The 26,426-nt window shown below is 36.1% G+C and overlaps 1 protein-coding gene across 3 annotated transcripts; it reads right to left on the reverse strand.

Annotated features, from left to right (window-relative positions):
- Nucleotides 1–4,881: 4,881 nt before the first annotated feature.
- FAM174A (family with sequence similarity 174, member A) lies at nucleotides 4,882–24,351 on the reverse strand. Of its 3 annotated transcripts, XM_012721698.1 has the most exons (4): nucleotides 23,725–24,351; nucleotides 15,722–15,856; nucleotides 9,216–9,230; nucleotides 4,882–5,478 (listed from the first exon to the last, which is right to left on the reverse strand). In XM_012721698.1, the coding sequence occupies exons 1-4, from the start codon at nucleotides 24,162–24,164 to the stop codon at nucleotides 5,475–5,477; spliced, it is 594 nt and encodes a 197-aa protein (XP_012577152.1). In that variant the 5' UTR covers nucleotides 24,165–24,351; the 3' UTR covers nucleotides 4,882–5,474. The 3 variants fall into 3 exon arrangements, with proteins under 3 accessions (XP_012577152.1, XP_012577153.1, XP_004678170.1); XM_012721699.1 differs by lacking the exon at nucleotides 9,216–9,230; XM_004678113.2 differs by lacking the exons at nucleotides 4,882–5,478; nucleotides 9,216–9,230 and having other exon boundaries at nucleotides 15,718–15,856.
- Nucleotides 24,352–26,426: the final 2,075 nt, after the last annotated feature.

The following is a 26,426-nucleotide window of genomic DNA, read 5'->3' on the forward strand; positions in this document are numbered from 1 at the left end:
ATCCAACTCAGATCTTTCTCTGTCACTCACTGACTTTGAGATTCCTTTTTCTTCCTGCTCAGTGGGATTTGAAATTGCTAGAAATATTACTTCTCTATATTTTCTTAATATTCTCTTTTCCCAAATGGAAGTTTTCATAGTAGTTAAAATGTCTCCTCCAACAATATCCATATTTTGGGGACAGACAATTTGTCTTTTTGTTAATATACTGTCACACAAGGGACTACAAGTGGTCCCAGTCATTAAGATTACTCACCTTGAACTTTGCATTAGCTACAGTGACTAGAACAGAATTCCCCGCGTACATTCCCAGGGAAAAGAGGTAATTATAGTCCACCACTTAGAAGAAGGTGTGTAACAGAATGTTAAGTAAGCAAAGATGGATGATAACAAATGTTAATTTTCTACCAAAAAAATGTGTGTGTGTGTGTGTGTGTGCATAAAATGTTTCCATAGTGGAATGTAATTTGGGGGATGTTGAAGAGGAATTAGCTGATGTTGCATGTAGGAAGAACATGCAGAGAGTGACTGTGATGATAGTCCCCCAAAATTATTGCCACTGATTTCTTGCCTCTGTATCCATATATCCTGCTTCTCACATGACAGTACAGATCCTAATTTCCTTTCCCTGAATTTGAGTACATGTTAGTATTCTGCTTGACGAACAGAATGTGACAAATAATACTTTCTGAGACCAGATTCTAAGAGGCCACAGTTTTCGCTATTACCATGTCCTCTTGAGCCACTACATTCCAGAACCCAGTAGCCACACTATGAGAAGGCAGAGCCCACAGCCACAAGCAGCATCAATTCTAGCCACCTCAGTGACACATGTTGAAATTTCCATCTTCAGATTTCTCTAGTCCCAGGCTCAACCTGACAATAACCATGTGAGAGATGATCAAGAGCGCCTGGTAAGTATAGTCTGTATACAGAAACTTATGTGGTAATAATAAAATGTTGTTTTAAGTTGCCAAGTTTTGAAGAAGTTTGTTATGAGATAATAGATGACAGGAACATTAGTTATCATGATAAACTTTTTTTTTTTTTTTTTTCTGGCCCTTTCCTTCTTCCTTTTGCAAACAAAGATATGATACTTGGAGCTGGAACAATTACTTTGGGACCATAAAGGAAATATCAAGATATTTTTAGAGACCTTGACACTGAATTCCCTGACTTCAATATAATGGAAAGAAAAATTTTATAATTGGGCTTTTCATCACATATTTTCATGAAACCAAACTGATACCTAAATACACAAAATTATACCATAAAGTATTGTATTTGCTAAATAGAGGCTGCTGGTTTAGCTTTGAGTTTTTTTGGACAAAGAAAAAGAATCACTAATGCAATTAAAAAATTGTAAGAGGATAAAAAATAAAATTTAAGCCAATTCTTCAATGGGAACCCAAGCTTCCACTCCTAAATTGAAGGAAATACTTCTCATAGGTCCTTTTGTAAACAAAGATAAAGAAACAGTGTACTGTGGGTACAACTTGCTTATTGTTAACAAGATAAATATAACCTTATCTTTCCCAGCGATCTGCTTTGTAACACTGCTCTTAAGTGTTTTTGTGTCTTTTGGGTAGATACCTAGGAGTGGGATTGCTAGGTCATATGGAAGCTCCATGTTTAGCAGTTTGAAGAACCTCCAGTTTTCCATAGTGGTTGTACTCATTTACTTTCCCACCAGCAGTGCAGGAGAGTTCCTTTTCTCCACATCCTCACCAACATTTGTTGCTAGTTGTCTTAAGATGTTGCACTCTCCTCCTCCCTGTTTGGATCCCTTTTTCCCTCCCTCCCTTGCAGAATGTCTTATATTTATGATTGCCTGCTAGTTGTGTTGTTTTATTGTTGTTATTATTATCTTTTTCCTGATCTTTTATTTGGTTTCCATATATTCCTCCTATAAGTAAAACTATTTCATATTTTTCTTTTTTCTTCTGGCTTATTTTACTAAGCAAGCCATATATAGATTTTCAAACTCATATTCAATAAGCCATTCTACTTCTATCTAGCTGCATGATTTGGGACTGGTTTTTTGATCTTTCTGAACCTCAGTATCCTTATCTACAAAATAATGATCTCTCAAAGAGTGAGAGAGGACTGAATAGATTAGCAACTTTAAAGTATTTAGTACATTAGTGTCCAATTAATCTGAATTATATGTTATACGTGGAGAATAGGAAATTGTGGAAAAAGAAATATTGAAAAAAATGAATGTAAGGAAAATGATGGAGTTAGAATTCATTACAAGGTCTGTTAGGTTCTACAGTCTGATTTTAATCGTGGCTAGAGAATCTTCAGACTGACAGAGGATCTCTGTCTCAGATTACAATAGAATCACTCATGGAGCATCCTAAGTGTACAGAGATGTAGACCATTTCCCATGCCAATGTAACATGATCTTTTGAGGGTGGGATGAGAAAATATATACTTTAAAATATTTCTCATAGGTTAGGAACTATGATATCTCATGTAGAAAAGAAATCTTGCTTCTCAACATTTCTTCTATAAAGAGTTCATTTAGTCCTGGTAATAGTTTTGAATTTCAGTTCCTCAGATATAATTGTTTTTTGTATCATATATCAATATATCATAAAGAAATTAAAATAACAACAGTAAATTTTTGAAAGTAGTAAAATTGTGAGTAGATATCCAGAATACATGTTTTGCTAGGAATGATATTACATACTTGATATGCAGCAATTTTAATTTCCCTTGTGAATGCAAGAATAAGTTTGCTAAATCTTACTACCTATCTGCCAAAGTCCACTTTACTATGGCCTGGGTTTAAAAAACATAGCATATTGTGAAATAAAATTCACTATCTTAAAAACAATACTGAAATTCTTCAGTAAGGACAATCCAAAGAATTGAGACGAGTCTGTTTACCATATTCCAGAAAAGAAAAAGTTATCAGAAGGAATGATCTAGAGTTCATCTTTTCTGAAAGATTTATCTATTAATCTTAGCTTAGCACATAATATATCTGACATGGAATTAGTATCTACCATATATGAAGAACTCATAAAAGCCAATAATAATAAAAAAAAAAAACACATAATTAAAAATGGCAGAGGATCTGAGTAGATGCTTTCTTGAAAAGAAATATACATGACCAGTAGAAACATGTAAAGGCGTTCATCTCTTAATTTTTTTTTTCCAATGAAAACAAATTGAGATATGACAATGCACTTGTGAGAATGGCTACTATCCATAAGACAAGAAAGAACAAGTAATGGAGATAACATGAAGAGAAGGAAACCCTGTACAGGGTTGGTGGGAGTGTAAATTGGTGTAGTAGTTATGGGAATCAGTAAGGGAGAATAGGAAATATATATATATATAATCCTATCTGATCCAATTATTCCACTTGTGATTCTTTAGCCACAAAACACATAAGCACTAACTTGAAAAGATGCTTGTGCACTCATGTGTATTATAAAAATATTTCCAATAGAAGAACTAGAACGAACCTAAGTGTCCACTGATGGATGAATATTCCAAGTATGGTGTATATATGCACGATGGAATATTTTTGAGCAATCAAAATGCACCTAGCAGAGAATGACAAAAAACATAGGATTTCTGTATGTGGTACATATAGAAAACAAACAAACAAACAAACAAACAGATGAACTAATTCAAAGGAAACAATTTTGGATTGTGACTAATTAGTGGTTACCAAAGGAAGGGGTCAGATGGGTGAGTATATCTGGCAAAAAAGGGCATTGTTATGGTAAAGATAAGTTGGACTTGCAGTGGTGAACCTAATGCAGTATATATTCATGTTGATTTTGAATGATGTACACCTGAAACTTAGGCTATGTTATAATGCAATGTTAGTTCAGTAACAAAAGGAAAAAAAAAAAGAAATGTAGGGTATTGGCTTCATGGAAATTAAAACTAAAATATGCAGGAATACTGGGTATTTCCTCTGAGTAACACTTGTTTAAGAGTTGAAAACAGCCTGATCCCTTTGAAAGAAGAAATATATTTTCAGGTTAGTTCCTGCTTGCCTACTACACAAATATCCTGACATAGGGGAAAGCTAACTTGTTAAGCCAATCACCAGCTAGGCAAAACTAAGTTGGCATTTTGGTGGCCAAGTACTCCAACTTACTTCATGCTTAAAGATTACCTGGCCATGCTTTGTTGAACTCTGGAGTGGTGTTAGGGTTTATTTTCATCAAAAAAATGTGGACAGAAATGAAATATATCACTGAACTATTTTATGTTTATGAACTAGTATGCAGATATAAGTTTATGAACTCATACATGTTCAGACATTTAGCTATGAGGCAATATTCCAGGAAGAGGTTTTTCCATCGGCCTAGACCTAGAAAAAAGACAATGAATTGCAGAAGCATAGAATAAAACAAATGGGCAGCGTGAGTAGGAAACACATCTGTGCTGTAACCCCACTGTGATTTGGGGACCATCAGTTATTACTAAGTGACCTAACCTGTCCTACTAAGACATATGCAATCAAATTATCTCCCTGGCCCGGAATTAGTGAATCATGCTTTTCCTATAAATTTCCACTAATTTTTAGAATGTGATAAATGAAGCTCAATGAGGTCAAATAATGTAGATCAAAAAGTCAGCTTCAGGATTTGGATCTGTCTAACTCCAAAGTCTGTGCATATACTTTAACTCCTTCTTCTTCAACATCCACATAACTGAAAGTTGGAGCTATATTTTATTTGCATTACTTCTTTCTCTCACAATAGTGTCAACATATCACAAAGCTAAAATTCACTGGTTTCTAAAATATCTAATCAAAATAAACATGTTAATTCCATAAGAAAGTTGATAAAATAATTTACTGTTTTTGACAGCTATTTCTAGAAGTCATAAAATACACGTGCTAAAGTCTAAGTCTATAATCTTGGGTTTATTATGCAAACATTCTGTCTAGACCACTTTAAAGGTACTTTAAATCTTTTATTGTTTTACATACAATAACTCAGACATTTATTAATATCAAAAAAAATGCAAAGTAATAAATTTGGTTTCTTTTCCCCACAAAATGGGAAAACATCTTGGTAAAGACAGTTTTTAACTAATTTTACATACCAGTTGGTTGTTGGGATTTATAGTTTTTTAAAATACAATAGCAAAATAATATCAACTAATGAGTACATAAAAAAAGAAAAGAAAAACAGTTTACAATAATATGGTAAGCAAAAAACAAAAATTATCATGAAATACCCTGTTTTAAAGTAATTTCAAACATTTCTATTATAGTACAGTTTACTCCTAACAACTCTGAGCACATTAAGAGCTTTTCTATACATACAAAGTCAATAACAAATTACCCGGTATTTATTTCAATGAAAATTAAAGATTACCATAATAATATGTAACTTAAATACCCCCCAATTATAAAGTGGCTTCTTATTCCTTAAACACAGAAATTCTGCTCTTCATGGTAGAAAGATGAAATCCTCTCATCAAAAGGCACATTCTTATCTGTAAGTAATAAAAACAGTATAAATGCTCATTCTGGAATAAATTAATAATGGATTTTAAAATATTTCCAAAGACTTATATGGCAGGAAGGAGATAAAAAATATTTAATCTAAAGAAAATTTAATAATGCAAATAAAACATGATTATTTTGCTTATAATACTAATTTTTAAAATATACATCTAAGTTTTTCAAAGGAATTTTAAATATAAGTAGTATGGATAAATAAAGACTATTTCATGGTCATACTAAAGATATACCCTCATGTAAGACTAACAAATCAATTTACTTATGTATACAGTATTATTTGTTTCTATAGTATCTTTAAATACAATTCTTTACTGATCCAACTTCTAAATCTTTAGAAATGAGAATTAATTGAAGATGTAGGTTAGGTTGGAAGTGTAATTTATGATAGAAACAAAAAAAGTTTTAATATTTATAATGTAACAAAATTTATACATGCAGAAGATCAGGATTTCCATAAATATAAAGTGAAGCACATTTGCCCATCTTCTTAACCTACTGACTACCTTATGGAAACATAAGCTTGTATTTTCATCGTACAATTTTTATAGATCTTACTTCTAATTACATATTAGACTTCACTGTTTCTTAATTCTAAGAAAATTCTGCTACTAAAAGCCAGTATATCCAAGAGCATTCATTTCATCAAATCAAAAGAACAGTCAAAGGTGCACAGATTTTACTGACTTACTGAATCTTCCTTTAACACTTACAACTTCATTTAATATATATATAAGAAAATGAGTAATTCTCTCTTTCAATTTGTTTTATCTGAATTTTTTTTTTTTTTAAGAATTTTTTTTTTGGGGGAAGATTTATTTATTCATTCATACAGAACTGGGGTACAGGCCAGAGATGCAGAGGGTGAGAGGATTCACCAGAGACAGAGCAGGGAGCAGAACAGGCAGATCGATGAAGTATACTGCTGAGGGGAGCAGCGGGCAGGTCAGGAGAGGTCTGCCTCGCCATGTGGTCACCTCCGGGGCAGGCGGGAATGAACTCATGCGGAAGTGGCTTCAGCTTCTTAGTCAGCGCTTTAACCCGCTGCGCCACCAGCCACCAGGGAGGGCCAGTTTTATCTGAATCTTTAGTAAGCAATCCTTACTAAGAATCTAAGTGATTGTTATTCTAATCATATGTTTTAACGTTCCGATAGAATGTGTCTGCCTTTCACATGCTTGAAACTCCTGATCATTTTGATAATGTATTAGTGGATTATGAAAAAAAAAATCAGTAAAATCAAAGTTGCAGTGTCATTTGGCACTATAAAAACACAGTATGATTAAGTGTCTGCTTTAGCACTAAGTAGCTTTTTGAACTTGGACCACTTGATAAGCTAAGGAACATCTAGCAACAGCACAGTAAGCTGTTTCATGATCTAAAAATCCCTAGTACACGATATATTTAACATACAGTTTCAGAAATGCATTTTCAGATTTATAATCAAATTGACAAGATACATCTACATGTATCATTATCCAACAATTTTTAAACATATTATTTTCCAGACTGAGTGACCGGCTTTCCTACTTAAAGTACTGCATTCTTTGAGATAGGTCCTACTCAGAATTCCATTCCAGATGTTTATATATTGTCTAGCACCTACTACGTGCTATATGGAACCATCTTCCCTTAATCTTTACCTAGTATAAATAAACTAGAGACCAAGTTATAATGAAGATGTTCTTTATCTGCAGGCCCCCTTATTCCTTATTCCTCTCATCAAGAGTCAAACCCATCATATTCCATTCTTAAACGTGGTTTTCTTCTATATCCTCTTAATTGAAATAATAACACCAACTACCTAATCATTATTCCGGTGGGAGTTCTGAAGTCCTCTTTGACAACTTCTTATCCTAAGTAAAGCTGCCTATTATTATCTTGTCAAAATGTTCATTTTTTTTCCCTCCTAAAATAGTCTTAGCCTTGCTTTGACACTTCTCACCTGATCAATTGAGAAAGCTTCAAAATATTGGAACTTACTTTCTTCCAGACTCAAATGTATCTTTCACAGGGTCACTAGAATAATTTCCCTAGAATACCTATCTCATGGTATTATTTCTTCACTTCACAAAAGTTGATGATTTATAATGACTATCACATGGTAAAATCTAAGTCCTTAGTATGTTGATTTCTTAACATGCCGTTTTGGTTTGGGCCCCAAATCTGACTGATTTTCTATGACCTTAGCATACATCCTGTGCTCCACACTCTCACACAGGTACTCTGCTGAAAAACTTTCTGCCCTGTCATAATATTATATTTAAATTTATTGTTTTTTCTTCTAGTTGAGGTAGCAATGGGATGCTCCCTATCAAGTATTACCAAAGTATTTTATATATTCATGTCTTCAGTGAAATCTCCAATGTTTCCAATGTTTCTATCCTGCCTCCATTTCTAATAACAGTCTGCAAAATATAGAGCATTAGCATGAACAGAGAAATATGAGAAATATAAGATTTCCTCAGTCTGAAGAGATGATATAGAAGTTACAGAAGGTGGAATCACACACACACACACACACACTCCCAGAGAGAATCAGTGTAAACTGTGGATGGAACTTTTAAAAAGAGGTATAAAAAAGAAAATAGGCACTTTGGGCAGAAGTGACAGCAATGGAGGTGACAGGTCAAAAAACAAGCAGAATTGCACTCCGTCCTAAGGACAGAAATTTATGTCACAGTTTATGAAGCAGACCTTTTGGATATTTTAATATTTCTGGCTTTCCAGTATATATTTCAGTTGTTGGCATTTTAGAACTGTTGTCCAAAAGGTGATAGTTGTTAAACAGCTACCATTGTCTTCATGTGCACAAAACTGATTAAAGCTCTTTACAATTGTCACTTCAGCTGAATTGTTGACACTGTTGACATTATAAGGAATAAGTTCTAGGGTGCTTAAAATGCCTTCATCAAGAAAGTAGCTAAATCATCTCTGAAACAAAAACTGTTGTATATTTGCTGAAAGAAATGAAAGAGGTCAGTACCATCTGAGTATCAGTGAAGCAAATGCTTATCACAAATATAAAGGTGTTTATTCCATAGTTTTACTGAAACAAAACCATTTTTTTTTAAATGGGAAGATATCCTGGTAGAAAAAAACACTACTTTCAGTTTTAAGAAAGGCATCTGAATGTAGAAGAAATTAGAAATTTGTAAGAAGGAATGAAAGATATAAAAATGTTGAGACGCTATTATGCACAATCTCTATATTACCTAAAAATATTATTTCACAATTATAATGATACTCTTTTGCCTTACTGCTACAACTTAAAATTAATAGCATCTTTTCTATGGAGTTGTACAACTCCATAGAACTTATTTTAACTTGAAGTGAAAGGTGAAAAGGGGTGTGAAGAATCTTTTAATTACTGATACTTAAATCTTGAATTGACAATGTTTAAGTCAGAAATTGACAAATTCTTCACCATTACAATTTAAGATGTAAAAAATAAAAATCTTACATCTTTACAACCATGATTTATAATAATGACATGTAGACCAAGTGCAGACAAATTTATTCCAAATGCAGAATCTCACTTGTTCACACATATATAACCATAGCGTTTAAGGCATCTATGATTTCCAATGTATTTAAAATAGGGTATATGATATTGTTAAAATGTATGTGCCATTAAGATTAATAATTAAATACACGTTTGATAATGACATTCATTCATTTATTCATCAAACATATTCTGAGTTTTTATTACCTGCCATGAATGTCGCTTGGTACGAGGAAGATGGTGATGAGAAACAAAAAAAAAAGAAAGAAAGATGAGATATGATAAATGTCATTCACTATCTCTTATTACAAAATTACAAGAAGTTCAAAATGGGTTTAGAAATGAGTCCAGCCACTGAATTTGAAAGGTGTCTTGGTAATAGGAAGAATAAAAGTTCAAGAGACTGATAAAAGGTCAGTTAGTGATCAGTAACAAAAACTCAAACATCAAGTCTATATAACTACACTCTTGCTCCTTATTTTTCCACAGTACCTCTATCATGAGAATTAGTTATTGAAATTTAAAGCCTAGATAAAATGTCAAATAATCTAGTGTGTTACCATTTAGAAAGTTTCCACTTCCTAAACAAATAGACAGCAGCAGTGGCAGAATGACATTGCTCTGTGCTCTACTCCATACTCTGATGGTCAAAAATGCCTCTCATTTCTCTACAGAACTGCTGCACATGAACAACAGTCCTCAAAACTCATGCTTTTATTGAGTGATTCCCAAGCTCAAACATTTTTCTCTTTCCAGGTGCCAAATTTAACCTTCAGATAATACTCTGACTAGTCAGAATGACATAAACTGTATAATGAACATTTGTTCTCTGCAGTATAGTTGCTAATAAAAATAATGACCTGAATGTATGAGAGAGAGGGAGAGTGGCAGGAAAAGGAAAAGGTTAAATGAAGGGAGAGACAGCAGACATCACAGATAAGCAGAAGAAAGGAACCAATACTAAGACTTTGGTTTCCTGATAGAATTAGACATGGCAGGGTGTCTTTCCTCTTATTCTCTTCTCGTCTGGAACATGGGCATGATGATTGCAACTAGCAACCATCTTAGTAAGAAAATGTGAAGAAAGTGTCTAGGAAACTGCATAGATTTGAACTTGGTCATTGAATCAATGCCAGAGTCAACCACTACACTTTTGTGATATGAGAAAAACTTTTGAGTGTAATTCTGAATATTCTATTACTTGTAAAAAAAACAAGTAAAATTTCTGGCAGTAGAGTGGTGGTTAACAGAAGCCAGAAGAGGACAAAAACAGGGAATTGTTATTCAATAGGTATAAAATTTCAGTTTACAAGGTAAGTTCTGGAGGCTATTGTACAACATTGCACCCATGGTTGAAAACACTGTATAGTACATATGAAAATTTAAGAGGGTAGAGCTCATTTCAAATATTCTTACTACAATAAAAAAAAAAATCACCATTATTTTCTATGAGTTAAAGCAAGTGTGTGGGACTAATAAATTTTATACAAACCTCAGTTTGAGTTATTTTCAAAGCTTCAAGAGTGTTCTGTCTCTACACATTGTACAGTGGTACAATAAAAAAAATACATTATTTTCAAGGACAAAAGCTAACTCAGAAAATATTAAACTATCAAAATGCCTATAAATCTAAATGAAATTTGAATGGAGAAACTGTTCTATGAAGTGAAAAGTATTGTTTCTTATGCATTTAATAAATCAAATAATAGATTCCAGGATAGTTTTTTCCCCTCAGATTCTTCTACAGAAATATGTCAGTGGATTTTAGAGAATGAGCACTAAGCCCAGACTGCTGAGAACGGTGTATGCCTTAATTATTGTGGTCAAGTCATTTCCCGCCCATAAACTTGGAACAGTGACATGACTAAGAGCTAGAGGTAGAGAGGAAGGACATACTTGGAATAGAATACAGCACGGATAAAACACTGGAGGGCTGAGAGAAAACAGTATGTTTGAGTAATTAAAAAAAATGTTAGGAAGTAGCTGTAATGTATGGGGTAAAAAGCACTTAATAACTGAGCAGTAACTTTACAATTGTTTTTCTAAGTGCCCACTAAGGAATTTAAAGTAGGTTGGCAAGATGATCAGGTTTTAGGGAAATAATATAGATTGCAAATCAGAAGACTAGAAAAAAAAGAAACACCATGAGAAAATTAGTATATTAATCAAGGAAAGAGATGAAGGAGGACTGAATTAAACATATTGGCAGTGAGTAAAAGAACTAACAGGACCAACTTGAGTGATGGTTACGAGAGAGAATCAATAGTGTTCAGTGAACAATTATTTCAGTTACCCTTTAGAGATAATATCTTTGCATGTACTTGTTGATAATATACATTTTTCTCTTGAATTGTGAATTGTCTTTATAAATGTGAATTGTCTTTATAAATTCTTTGCTAATTTTCCTAATTATTTGTTTACATTTTCAACATGTACAAACATTTTGAATACTAAGGAAAGTAAACTTTGTAGTGTCCCATGTACTGTAATATTTTTTTTTTACCTACAAATGTACCTTAAAAAAATATATTTACTTATGCATATAAGAACTGGGGTACAGGCCAGAGGTGTGGGGGGTGAGAGGATTTACCAGAGGCACAGTGGGGAGCAGAACAGGGTGATCTGTTGAAATATACTGCTGAGGGGAGCAGCAGGCAGGAAAGAAGAGGTCTGTTATGCCATGTGGGTCAGCTCCTGGCAGGGATCCAGCACTGCTAGAGGTAGCTTGTGCTAGTTCATAGCGCTGTGTCTTTAACCCCTGAGCCACAGCGGAAGCCCTACAAATATATTTTTTGATGTATTTTCTGGAACTTTTCTTGCTAATCAGTATATAGTTCATTCGTTCGTTCGTTCATTTCATTCATTCATTCATTATTTGCTCACTCAAAAAGAAAGGAAGAGAAATAGTCTCAAGAGCACATGGTAAAATGAAGTAAAGGTAAATTCCTACAGTAATATTCTCTTTGATTACCTGTTTCCTCAGTGACAGAGACAGCATAATTCCCTTGAAGAACATTAAGTACAGACTATTTTTCAGTGCAATTGTAACAAAGCACTGGAAAACCTAAAATTTGAAATTCTATCTAAAATAAACACTACTTTCTTTCACACATTGCTATATTCTACTTATATTGTGATAATGCCATGCTCAACATTTAGAAAAGTGTCTTAGAAATTACAGCTGTTTTTACATTGATAATTATTTTCAAATTGGTAACTTCAATAACGTTTTCTTAATGATGATTTCTGGTTAAACACTAATGTTAAATCTGCTCTTTGCTTCTGATATGCTGATGTTAATAACCAGAAAATATTTTGTGCAAGTAACAATAAGCACAGGTAATGGACAAATACAATATAATAGTAAATGGAATAAAACAGAATACAAGAAGCTAAACGAGTTTAGAGTTTATTTTTAAAATCACATAGTTGGCAAAAATTACTAGACTTGTTTGAAATGTTGTAGGCCCTAGTTTTTAAAACTGTCATCATGATTGTCCAAATGTCCATTAGGGAGCATCATTATAACTTAATAATAATAATGTTAGTAATAATAGTAACAATAATGTCTGAAGTAGTTGGGTAGAAATCAACATAATGGCAAGAAGGTATTGTTCCCACTTGTTTCATGCTATAAGGCTTTGCTTTAAATTACTTTCTGAGACTGGCTTTCTCTGATAAAAATGAAGGTAATTTTAATTAGCTATGTGCTATTTCTGGTTTCTCACGAGTCTTTCTAGTCAGGAGGACTGAAATATCTATAAGCGTATTTAGAACTGATATTTTTCAGTTTTAAAATTCCTTTGTGTGAAATATTATTTGTTAACTAAATAAAGTACCTCTAAATCACAAAACTGGCATATCCATAGCAAATTAAACAGACATTATATTAACAAGCTGCCCTTTTTTTTTTTCATATACCTACTAATTTTCCAACTTGACTGTGTTAACTTTAATACTAAAATTAAAAGGCATAGAGAAAGTTAGTGGTTATAGGATTAGCTCTTCAGTAGCCATTCAACCAAATGGCACTTCTTTTTATCACTCCCATTTTTCCTTCCAATATTTAGTTTATCAGTGGTCAGTTAAATGGAAAACAAAAACAAAAACAAAAACCAATGCTATTGAGAGTGTTTGAGGAAAACTGTTTTCACTTCTAAGAAAGGGGATACATGGGAATTTCCTAACTTCCATGGAAAGTTATCATTCTATGTGTGATTATAGAAACTTCAGAAGCCATCTTATTATTGGTCTAAAAATAAAGCCAACGAATGAAGGTGAGCAGAGCCAAGAAATCATGAAGAAGAAGAACCAAAGTGCTGGTTTACTGTGCCTGGAATTGGTCCTATCTGTGATATCTTGTTAAATTAAATTTCCCTTTTGAGGACCCTCCCTGGTGGCACAGCGGGTTAAAGTACAGCACAAAGAAGCTTAGGTCACTTCCACATGCGTTCAATCCCCGCCTGCCCTGGGGAGAACCACATGGCGAGGCAGACCTCTCCTGACCCGCCCGCTGCTCCCCTCAGCAGTGTACTTTGTCAGTCTGCCTGTTCTGCTCCCCACTCTGTCTCTGGTGAATCCTCTCACCCTCTGCATCTCTGGCCTGTACCCCAGTTCTGTATGAATAAATAAATCTTTAAAAAAAATTTCCCTTATGAAATCAAGATAAATCACATATTGGCAGCATTTGGTTCAATTTCATAACAACAACAAAATGTCTGCAAAATAATTACCCCAAATCCTAATTACCAATAACCACTATTAAATTTTGAATATTGGAAGTTACAATAAAAGCACCCCTCTCACAGAGCTGAATACAAAGGTTAGTTTTATACTGTGAAAAAATTGTAAGCAAGGAAATCAATTTACCTCGCTGGAAATGACTTATTTCCTGTTATTTTGTAGATGGAATTTGGAAAAATTAAGAGAAACTAATTTTAGAAAGCATTCAAACAACGAAGGCAACATCATCAATAAAAGATGATCCAATAAAATTGCCAGCATTTACTCTATACACTAATCTGAATCTACATTGCATTTGGAAAGCTGGGCAAATCAGAATATTTATATTCTTTATTTTGGAGAGCTTCACTTCAAAAATAAAAAGTAATAGCAAGTGCTATAATAGAAGACAGAATGAGTAGAAATTATATTATTCTCTTTATATAAATCAAATCAACATTTAACAATGGAATGAGATTGTATCAAGAAGAGAAGCCTACATTACTTAACTAAGTCTTGGTCTTCCTATCTTTAAAATGAGAGCAAGAGGAACTACTTTACAAAACTATCTAGATGGTTTCATTGTGCATGAAGAATTCTAGTTGTTGCCTGGTACATTTACTAACAAGTTACTAACAGTCACTCCAATTGTAGTTCTGTTACCTAACTCTACAGACTCCTCCCTGGGTTCAGTGACAGAACACTGGAGCTTATGCCTCCTAAGATACCCTACCACTATCATCCATTCTCTTGGCCTCTTCTACCATTTCTTTTTTTTTTTTTTTTAAAGATTTATTTATTTGTGCATACAGAACTGGGGTACAGGCCAGAGGCACAGGGGCAGTGAAAGGGTTCACCAGAGACAAAGTGGGGACCAGAGCAGGCAGATCGACAAAGTACACTGCTGAGGGAAGCAGCGGGCAGGTCAGGAGAGGTCTGCCGCGCCATGTGGTTACATCTGGGGCAGGCGGGAATCGAACTCATGCTGAAGTGGCTTTAGCTTCTTAGTGCTGTGCTCTAACCAGCTGCACTACCAGGGAGGGCCCCTCTCTACCATTTCTATGGCTGTTTTGGAAAGCCCTAGGTGAAGGTACTCTCTTAGGATCTAAAAGACCTTATTTATTTTAATGCACTCTCCATGTTAAGTATTAGCTTTTCCCCTTTGCATTAAATCTAAGTTTATATCCCTGTGATTTCTTAGGAAAAGTTTTACTGTTCAGTAGATAGATCTGAGAACAGACAAAGCTACACTATCAACTCATAGGTTATCAGTCCTATAATTTTGGCATGAAACAATAAAGTAAATCCAAAATATCTTCAGAATGAAATATGAAAATCAAGTTTATAATATTACACACACACACACACTCACTTTCTCTCCCACTCTGCATCTCTTTTTCAGCTAATACACTTTGTCAGTATGCAGCAGTTAAAAGAACAATATTCTGCAGGGAGCTATACACTAAGGGTTTCTTTATGGGATCGTGTTCTATTGTTTATGTCTATTTTGCCTAAACAATGTCAATATGAGCTGTTTAGGTAGCATAAAAATATTACTAGTTCCTTAATAATTAAGTCCCTTATTTTTCATTAAATAAAAATTGAGTAAAATCTGTTAGGATAGGGTTCTTTATGGAGGTGCAAGGATAAGCCCGGCCCTATGAACCTATCCACAGCCATTGCAGAATGAGTTTGATTCCTGGCCAGGGAGGTGACCCACATGGCTTAGCAGACCTCTCCTGTCCCACCCGCTGCTCCCATTAGCAGTGTATTTCAATCTGCCTGTTCTGTTCCCTACTCTGACTCTGGTAAATCTTCTCACCTCCTATACATCTGGTCTGTACTATAGTTCTTATATGCAAAAATAAGTAAATACTTTAAAAAATAAAACCTGTTAGGATGGAAACTGTTCAAATAAATTCTACTCTATATATATATTTTTTTTTTATCCTGCCATGTACTTGTATAGAATTAAACTGCTTGGCACTTACCTTCGAGGATGATTGGCATCAAACAATGTGTTATCATCGTCCTCATCATCTTGTTCTAATGGTGTCAATTCCATATTTTCTATGTTTGTGTCCAAAACTCCGTATCTCCTAGTCTTTCGGTTTCTTTTTCTCATCCTATTAAATAGAACACATTAATGAAAAAAAAATTGAATATAGTTTGGTGATACTTATATTATACTATGTTCTCCTTTAGTCCTATATATAAACACTGTCTTCCAAACCTGACTCCAAGCTCTTTAAAAACAAGAACCTATTTTATAACAACACATTGTAACACATGGTACAGGTGGTTCAATATCAATAAATTTAACATTTTAATAAATGGTACTAACTCATACAAAATAAGTCAAATAAACTACATATTGCTAAACAGAATTTAAACTTGAAATGGAACTTCTCTAAAAACATCTTTCCTAAGTTCAAGGATATAACAGTGAAGGCAACATTAGTCATGACAACTAAATGATCATAAGAAACATCAAGTGTAATAAAATACATATATATATCCATATGCAGTAATTTTTCTCAGGGAAAATCAAAAACTCTTGAAAGGATTCAATTGTTGGCCTGATTCAATGACAATCCACTTAAAATATTGAAAATTATGTGTAAAATATAATGCATGTGAACATGTTAACATTTTAAGTACAATATACGTATATATATTTAATATGAAATAAGCATTATCTTTAAGCAGAGTAAAGGAGACTTTAGGCTTAAGAATTTTTTTTTTAAAGATTTATTTATTCGTACAGAACTGGGGTACAGGCCAGAGATGCGGAGGGTGAGAGGATTCACCAGAGACAGAGTGGGGTGCAGAACAGGCAGATTGACGAAGTACGCTGCTGAGGGGAGCAGCGGACGGGTCAGGAGAGGTCTGCCTCGCCATGCGGATCTCTTCCAGGGCAGGTGGGATCGAACTCCTGCGGAAGTGGCTTAAGCTTCTTTGTGCTGTGCTTTAACCCGCTGTGCCACCAGGGAGGGCCCAGGCTTAAGAAATTTTAACTGTTAATGTTCTTCCCCTACAAGGAATGTTTCACTAGACTCATATCATACTTGCCCAAATGTGTAGATAATTACATACATATAGTTATATATAAACACATTTTTCTATAAGACAGTAAATACATACTGTAATCTGCTAATAAAGTCTTAGTAGGGACACATATAGAAATGTGTAGAAAGGGAAATACAGCAGCTGAAGAGGGTCAAAGAATAACTATCTGGTGTATTACATTGAAATATATTTAAGTAAATGATCTTGATCAGATCCCTTCTATGTGATCACTTCACTATTCAAATAGCTGATCCATATAGATACAAACTGCTCAATGTTCCATTTAGACTCAGGTATGTAAGAATTATTTCTGTTTAAATAACATGTAAAAGGAACAGTAGAAAAATAAAACCAGCCTACTAAAATAAGCTTGATAAAATTTTATGTAAAAATGTATTATGCCACATAAAATAAACACAACAGAATAAAATTCTATTTTACTATTCTATAAAACAGAGAAAAATCGATCACTGTAACTTGTACCTATGGGAATTCGTTCTTTTTGTTTTATTTTAACTGATGCCTTTAAGATATCATTAAGCATGGGCTAGCATAAATAATAATCTTAACTTCTATATCATTTTCAAAACTAGACTGAGGGACTTAGTGTTTATTCTATATACATACATGTCCTATGTGATTAGACATAATGACAAGGGTGAGTAAATCTTAATAAATTGATGTATGACTGATACAGAGATTTTGTCTTATTTTTGTAAAAGGGTAAATTACATGGTGGAGTAACCCATGTTAGGAAAATATCTTCATAATTACTCCAGAAAACAATTTAATATCTCATACATCTTGCACATGAGCTTATTGCTGGAAGATGCCTATAGTCGAGTGCATGTTGCTGGTGGAGTGTGGAGAGAGAGGATTCATATATAGACATACAGGAGCATGGTATACAACTCCACCGAGACTTGCCAGACCAGGAACAACCAAAGAGGGGCCAACATCTCTAGAACCACTGCACAAAGGAGTGGTGCACTCATGCCACCAATCCTAAACCCAGTAAAATCTGAAGGTTGAGCTTAGGAGACACTGAAACTCTGAATTTTCACAGCCTGGTATAGGAGGGTTGACACGTCCCTTTTTCCTCCAACTCCCTTTTAGAAGAAGCACAGATATCTGTTTCCAGCATTCCAAGCCTCAACCTCTATCAGTTATAAAAACCCTATTTCTCCAAGGCTCCTTGCCCACTATAGCCAGGTGAGCTCCATCTACTATAAGGAAAACTGACTGCTGCTGGGTAAATGTGACGCTAGCATACCTGGGTCCGCTTGCTCAGCAATCCCAAAAGCCAGCCACCATCCCCTGAGGGACGTCTGGGTTCCCCTCAGTTCCCAGCCAATACAGACTAACCAGCACCATTTCCTGGACTATCCTTGTCCCCAGAAGAAAGAACACTGACTGCTTTGTGGACATGAAGCTGACACACAGGCTGGTCAGCCATCTAGGAGGGAGGCCCCGAAAAATACTTTCTTCTCCTCTGCCTATTCTCCCAGGATTACCCTGAACTCCTAGTAAACCACAGCCAGACAAGAGCCAATTACCAAAAAGAGCACTGGTTCCTGGGCAAGAGCTGAACTAATGCAACTGGGACCGCTGGCAGTTAGCTTAACACTTCTGAGAATGTGTCACGTATTCCCCACCCACACTCCCAGGGCTTCCTAGCCTAGCCTCCTGTTTTCTCCTGGAGGAGCACATACCAGGACAATCACTAGTTATATGGGAATGTAGCTGGTAGCATCTGAGATAGTTAGGCTTAGTATCCAAGAAGCACCAGTCCTTCCTGTGTTTGGGCTAGGCAGGCATTTGGACAGCTTACTTACCAAATAATGTGAAAATTCTCATGATATATTACCACAGCTAGGTGGCACAGCCCTCTGCTTGTGCCAGAGCCAGAAGGGAAATGCAGCGCCATCAAAACCTTCTGAGTTGGGACTAGAGTTCTAAAGGATCAGCTTTCAGATCACCAGTGGATTACCATGAACAGACTTGACTAGACAGGTCCCTCCTGATGTGGGCCCAAGTGGCTGCAGCACTTAAGAATGTTTATGCAGGGCCCTCCCTGGTGGCGCAGCGGGTTAAAGCACAGCACTAAGAAGCTAAAGCCACTTCTGCATGAGTTTGATCCCTGCCCTGGAGGTGACCACATGGTGCCGCAGACTTCTCCTGGCTCACCTGCTGCTCTCCTCAGCAGTGTACTTTGTCAGTCTACCTGTTCTGCTCCCCACTGTCTCTGGTGAATTCTCTCACTGCCCTTGCACCTCTGGCTTGTACCCCAGTTTTGTGTGTATAAAAAAATCTTTTTTTTTTTTTTTAAAAAAAAAAAGAATGTTTATGCACTTGGCAACTGATTGCAGGAGCTACGCATCCCCCACATCTCCAGACACCAACCTAGAGACTGGGTTCTGGGACTACCACTTCATGCTCTAGTTCTTGAGCCGGAGTCACCTTGACTGGTAATCAGGTTTTAATCAATATAATAATAGAAAGTACAACATCCAATATCCACAGCCTAGGTCAATATACCGCATTGCAATCTTAACACAAGACTGTCAGAGCAGGACTGAGAAGGAAAGTAGCCTTGCTTAATGCATGTAAATAATCACAGAGCATCACAGAATGACGAGGTGGGTGAATTCACTCTAATTGATGGTTCAAGACAATAAAACGAGAAAAATCCTTAATACAACAGAATAAAAAAGATGGATTTAACCAAACTACCAGAAGAAGATATCAGAGCAAGTCTTAATAATGCTTACTGAAATAAGCAGAATGCTCAATGAGCTAAATAAGAAACACAGTACAGACAGGTAAATGAGAAAGAAAAGTTCCTACTAAACTAACACTCAGAAGCCTAAGAAATATCTGTTAAACACATTATTTAACAGAAATCCATGGCTTCACAATATTGTTTGAATTTTTTCTCTGTAACAAAGTTATCTATAATTTTATGTAAGATTCATCCCTCAGATTTCTAAGGGATGAGAAATCTGATAGGTCATTATCTCCAGAAACATACCACAGCAAAACCTAGGGGACATCACCAATTTTCAATTCATAATATGGATAATAGGCTTTTGTTTTAAGACCAAAAGGAAAGGTAATTAAATAATTAAACATATCAAACATTTATTCATTCTAGGACTTCATTTAGATACTCACTTAGAATGTTACAGGTAAAACCTAAATCTTCTTTTAAGACCCAAATTAAAACCACTAACATTTAACTACCAACAAATATTGTATCCTGTGCTGTGGGGTTTCATTTTTATTTGGAGGGGTACATAAATAAATGTACCATACTGCAACATGGAATTATTGTTCAGTTACACACTAAATAACTACAAATTACCTTTCAAAAGTGAAATTGAGTTCCCCACTCCCCTCTTTTAATTCTACATGCACCATATCCAATGCTAGAGATGCCAGAGATATCCTGTTTTAGTATACAAGATAAAATACATTTAAATAAGTTTATTTTATCCTTTTTGATTTCTCTGGTGCATACTGTACTCTTCTGTAAGGCTGGAATTAGAACTCAGAGTCTGACTCCCATTAGGTTACAATGAAGTCATATCAGGATAGAAAAATGAAAAAAAAAAGTCAATAAAAGAAAAATAATTCAAGAATGAATGAGAACTAACAAATACAGCCAAACTCTTTAGAATAAATACCCTCTGATAAAATAAAAATAACTTATTTTTTCAGTCTAATAAAGTCTGCTTCATTTACTAAACATCTGACTACAAACTCTGTGCTCTGTACTAGGTAGAACATGATATAGAGCCTAAGTTTTTCCTCGAGAGTATTATTTTACACCAAATTCTGATTTATCAGAATTTTATACCTTGTATACATGACTATCCTGATATTTTACCAAAGAAACAAAATTAATATTTACTATTTTAAATGACTTAAATGTTTTAGAGAAGTTAAGTTTCATCTCTGCAAAGGACATGAATTCCTTATATACATTTGCAACTTCTGGGTCTCTGTCCTTATATGTAAAATATTCAATATATAATATGCAGCTGAATAATTAATGGCAAACCAGGTCAATTTAAACTTGCTAGGAAAGGGGCCTCATTAAAGCACAGCATTATAAAGCTATAGGCAGTCATCGAGCACTACTTCAATCCCTGGCCAGGGAGGTGACCCACATGGTGCAGCAGACCTCACCTGTCTCACTGCTGCTCAGTAGTGTATTTCATCCATCTGCCTGTTCTGCTCCCCACTCTGTTTCTGGTGAGTTCTCTCACCCCCTGTACTTCTGACATCTATTCCAGTTCTTTTATGCATAAATAAGTGAATCTTAAAAAAAAATAAACTTGCTAGGAAAATTAATTTTTCTAAATATATATGCAAATGGAATGGAAAGTCTTTGAGGGCAAGGACTTTTCCCAAATTGAGTGATGCCGATTCTCTACACAGGGCCTAGCTGTGAGTGCTCAATAATAGATAATGAACAAAGAACAGAGAATAAATGAATGTACAAACAATAAAATAATGAAAGTGTTCCCTGGCTTTGCCTAAACTCAGTGATCTACTGATGGCTTACTTTTACAAGTCATGCTGACAACGTATGTCTTCTGGGAAAAAAAGAAAATAAATTTCTTAAGGAAAATTCTTAAGGAAACTGATGGGAAAGATACTGTTACCAAGCCTACATCATAATAATTCAATAAGACTTGTTTCGGGGGGTGGGGGGGTTTAGGTAAAAGTATGTATGGTCAGAAGTTGATTTAAAAGATAACCATTATTTGACTATTCTAGGAAATTAATAAAGAAAATCTCTGGAAGACGGGTGGCGGCTTCAGAATATTAAATTATTTCAACGTAGTATGTACTCAAAGTACAATTAAGTTGCTAAGTTGACTTATTTTTCAAAAGTGAAATTGAGGGGCTTTAACAGAACAAAACTCATCTGTTTTAAATAGGCACTGTGTGCAAGTGATTTTTTTTTCCTCCATAAATTAACTAACCATCCTTACATGCAATACCACTTCAAATTGGTTAGCCACTGGAAGCAGAATGTTGAAAAAGTTCAAACAGATTTTGGTTTTAATACTGTTTTGCCAGTTATTTAACTTTGCTTGGTCTCAACAATGTCATCTGTACAAGAATATTACCTACTTGGGAAGTTTGGTAAGAACTGGAAAATGCATGTATATGGTGACTTACATTGGAGACCTAAACAATAAATGTCGGCTATTATGATAGCAAGTAAGCATCTCAGAAGTCTTCCCATTACAAAGAAAGATTTTTTTCAAGAGAACTAATTTTATGTCTTAGCCTGTACATGTGGTAACCATTCAAATTAAATTAACACCATGCATTTATGACAGGATAAACTTTAATATCTATACATACCATCCTGTACATTCTTTATTATCTATGTGATTGATTAATGTTCTCTGCATAGCACAGGGGCAGAAATATCTATTTCACTTACAAAAGTACCAGTTCCAAGGCTGAAAAAATAAGTAATTCCTATGCTTTTAAGGCAAGGAATTATTATTCACAAAATAATACCAAAATTGTCTTTATATAACCAACAGGCGTTCTCAAAAATAATAATTGTACAGAGTAGTATTTTCTTGCTTTATAAATTTTACCATAAGAAAGTCCTATAGAGAAGGAAATCTAAGCTACTGCAGTCTGAGTTCAATCCCCAGCCATAGAGCTACCCACTGGTGCAGCAGACTGTTCCTGTGTCTCCCACTGCTCCCTTTAGTAGTGTATTTCAGTAAATACATCTGTTCTTCTCCCCACTCTGTCTCTTTGAATTCTTTTATCCTCTACACCTCTGGTCTTGAAGGCATGATTAAATAAATCACACACACACACACACACACACACACACATATAAACTTGTTAATATATATTCCTCACAAACTTATAGGAAAATATGTAATTTTGAAAATAGTCTTGATCTAATATATTCCCTGAAAAGGTATTAAAGAACCCTCCCATCTCACAGGGCCTCCTGAATCACATGTCTCCAAACATTTACACTTTTTCTGTGAGTTATTTAAGCCAAGATGTTGGGTTTTTCATCCATGACAATAAATTTGTTTAAAGGGGTTTAAATAATTTAAAAAATATATATTAAATGAGGGAAGGTGGATAGTTTTGGAGTGTGGGGTAGCAGTGGAATAGTTTGGAAAACAATACAGAAGTGCATTCCTGCAAACCTGTCCTCACTCTGTTTTATAGAGGGTGAAACTACTTAAAGCTCCCTCATTGTTGGCTGGCTCCTTCAAGTCGAGTTGTCTTAGCTCAGTAATTCATTTCCTCAGAGAGATTCCCCAAGAATTCACTATCATTCACATTACGTAGCAAGACTATTTTAATAGCACGATAGGTGAAAATTGCTGCTAAGGAAGAAATTTTCTTCTAAATTTCATAAAGGACCCATAATAAGGTCCTTCTGCTCTATTAATCCATTCCAATAAAAACTGATTTGTACAAAACAACTCTAAAACTTAGAAAGGCTACTAAATAGGAATTCTGCTAAAGAACTTTGCACTCTGATAGGCAAAATGTCAAAGTACACAACAATATAAGGAACAGGAAGAAAGAAGTATTATAAGACAGTGCAATACTTGTCTTGTAATGGAATATAAGATTACTTCCACTTGGGGATAAGTGTGTTCATGGAAGCCAGGTATTTGGAGGCAGATATTAATTTATATAATTTGTAAATGAAAGTGAGCAACAACTTGGTTTAAATTCTCCCGAAGGTAAGAACAGACCATCTTCACAAATTTCACAAACTCTCTCAGGCAGGCACCCCTGATTCTAGGGGCTGGGTGGGGGCAATGCCAGGTCACTAAATCCTTCTTGCTCAAAGGTCAGCAGGCATCCCCATCTCTCAGCCCTGAGGGGGAAGCTCATGGAGGCTTCGCCTCACCTGACTGTCCTGACGACGAAGTACACCAGCACCGCGCCGCTCACCACCATCAATATTGTCAGGGCTCGCTGGGTCATGGGTTTGTCGCCGGGGTTGGGGCTCACCGCGAGGCCACCACCCACTGAGCCTTCCTCCCCTGCCTTCCCTCCTTGGTCGTCCGCGGCAATCCCCGCCCCGGTGCTGTTGCCATGGCCGCTCAAAGCCCCCTGAGGCCCAGTGGCTTCGGCTGGAGCGCGGCCCTGAGAGTGGGCTGCTGTGGGGCCGGGTTGCAGAGGCCGCAGGGTTCGTGGCCCTTCTTTAGGAGGGCCAGGGTCTGGCGCCGCCTCCGCCGCCTGCAGCAGCACCGCCAAGGGCCCTCTGAACCCTGGCAGCAGAAGCAGCAGCAGGAGGGCGGAGGTCAGGATGCGGCAGAAGCAGCAGCTGCAGCGCCGGGCCTTCATCGTCCCCTGACAGCCCTTTTACCACGCGGGAGCCGCCAGGCCCGGCGCCCTGGCTCCAGGAGGCACCATGGGCGCTGCGGAGAAAGAGGAAGGAGTGATCAAATCCTGGGCTGAAGCCCGGCCGCAGCAGGTGGTAGAGGCGGCAGTGGCAGCAGCTGCCGGGAGAACCGGAAGTTCGTACATCTCAGCAGCCACTGCTACCACGGACGCTTTCAGTTACCAACATGTAGGGGGCAGGCGCGTTCAGTGACGTCAGGCACTCAGGGCAGTATGCGCGCGCGCCCTGCCCTAGGCGGGGGATCGAGTTCTGGGAGGGGTCACAAATAAGGAAGTGTTTATGGGATAGTGGAAAGCGCGCAGCCACTCTGCGTTTGGCAATCGTCAGGAATTGGGAGCGCATAGTTTGAGTTTATTGCACTAGAAATGCAGAATCAAAGTTAGTTATTGACTAAGGTGAGCTTGCCATTTTCCTGAGTTTAAATGTACACTTTAGAGAGCTTTCATCCTGTCTGCAGGTCTCTGGCTTTCCTTTCGTTAGAATATTTTTTTAAAAATAAAAAAATGTCGTAAATTCGTTCTCTGTTATTGTTGGATGAAAGCTTTTTTTTTTTTTTTTTTTAAGGACTTACCTATTTTACTGTCGTTTTTAAGGATCTGGGAGACATCCTTTTGAAATGTAATCAACAAAGAAGATAGTACCCCTATCTCACAGTCTCTCCAGAAAGGTAGGAAGGTAATATGAACAGATGAATTATTAGCCTTAAGTTATCTGAACAAATACCTTAGCCTTAAGTTATCCTGTCATGACGCCAAGAGAAAAAAGCTTTTTTTCCCTTTGTGTAAAACCAGTTAATAAATATTGGTGACATGTGGCTTGTAATGCTCCCTAAACCTGCTATTTAAATTTCTTAAGTCCTTTATTTTTTTCTATGAAGTTGAGCTCAGAGTGCTGGTCTAACTTCTGTATTGCGATGTTGAAGAAAGTCTTCCTTACCTTTTTAACTATGACACCAATAATTTGGAACTTAGGTTTCAGCATATATTAACAACAGCAACAGAACCTGACCAGAAGACAAAAATGATTTGTAATTTTTAGAAAATGTACTCATTCAGCAAATTGTTTAGATTTCTTACTTCTGCCTTAGAACTGTACTAAATTCTAAGTATTGGGTAGTAAGTAAGTTGTGTTCCCTACCCACTTAGTGCTTTGGTTCTAATGCAATTAACACAATAGCTTATTGTACTCATTCTGAATTCTGAACTGTGTACTTTAAATCACAAGTAAGTGAAAATTTGGTAGAGTTATTATTATCGGTAGATGGACAAGACTGGATAGTGTCTTCCTGCAGCTCGGACATAACACCTAAGGTAGTTCTCCTGACTGAGAGACTTGTATGGACTAGGCTTCAAAAGACTGGGTTCCTATGAGGAAGCCTGTTGAAGACTCACCGTAATTTCAGCTCTCGGACTTAACGTATATTAGTGATTCAGTGACTCCTAGGTTTCCTATATCCCTTATTTAGAACCTTATTTAAAGCTATACTTGGAAGAGAGTTGTTACTTAATGCCACTCACTTCCACCCCCTCAAAAATAAAGAAGTTCAACATTCATTAGCTTCGCACCCCTATTCCCTATCCCTCAAAATGTATTGCCATTCCTTTCTTAAAATAACTCATTTTGCCATTGCTTCCTCCTCCTGATAAATAATATGATTCATCTTGCAGTTGCTCAAGTATTTACACCAATCCTTGCCAGTTATCTGGGATATGGAACATGCTAAGTAATTCTAAAACAACAGACTCAAAGGAATGGTTCCAAATGGTTATAACATATCAAGTGCTTATGTTCCTCAAAATAGAAGTGTAACCTGAACCTTAATTAGAAAAGGAGTTTGTTAAAAATGAGTTTTGGGTCACTACTCCAGAAATATAAGTACACACACACACACACACACACGTGTGTGTGTGTGTGTGTTTGTGTGTATATTTTTTAAATATTTATTTATTTATGCATACAGAGCTGGGGTACAGGCCAGAGGTTCAGGGGCAGTGAGAGGATTCACCAGACACAGTGGGGAGCAGAACAGGCAGACTGACAAAGTACACTATTGAGGGGAGCAGCAGGCCGGTTAGGAGAAGTCTGCCGTGCCATGTAGGTGAGGTCACCTCTGGGGCATGGGATCTAACTCATGCTGAAGTGGCTTTAGCTTCTTAGTGCTGTGCTTTAACCCTCTGCGCCACCAGGGAGGGCCCTCCTTTTTA

This window comes from Condylura cristata, unplaced genomic scaffold (genome assembly GCF_000260355.1).
Source record: "Condylura cristata isolate star-nosed mole 26May11 unplaced genomic scaffold, ConCri1.0 scaffold00007, whole genome shotgun sequence".
In the NCBI taxonomy this organism is placed as follows: Eukaryota; Metazoa; Chordata; class Mammalia; order Eulipotyphla; family Talpidae; genus Condylura; species Condylura cristata.

What these genes read in the sequence shown, in the direction of transcription:
- FAM174A (XM_012721698.1), bottom strand. Translation starts at nt 24,164, where the DNA reads ATGAAGGCCCGGCGCTGCAGCTGCTGCTTCTGCCGCATCCTGACCTCC. An exon ending in TTCGTCGTCAGGACAGTCAG is followed by an intron (nt 15,857 to 23,724) that starts GTGAGGCGAAGC and finishes TCTATTTAATAG; the next exon opens with GATGAGAAAAAGAAACCGAA.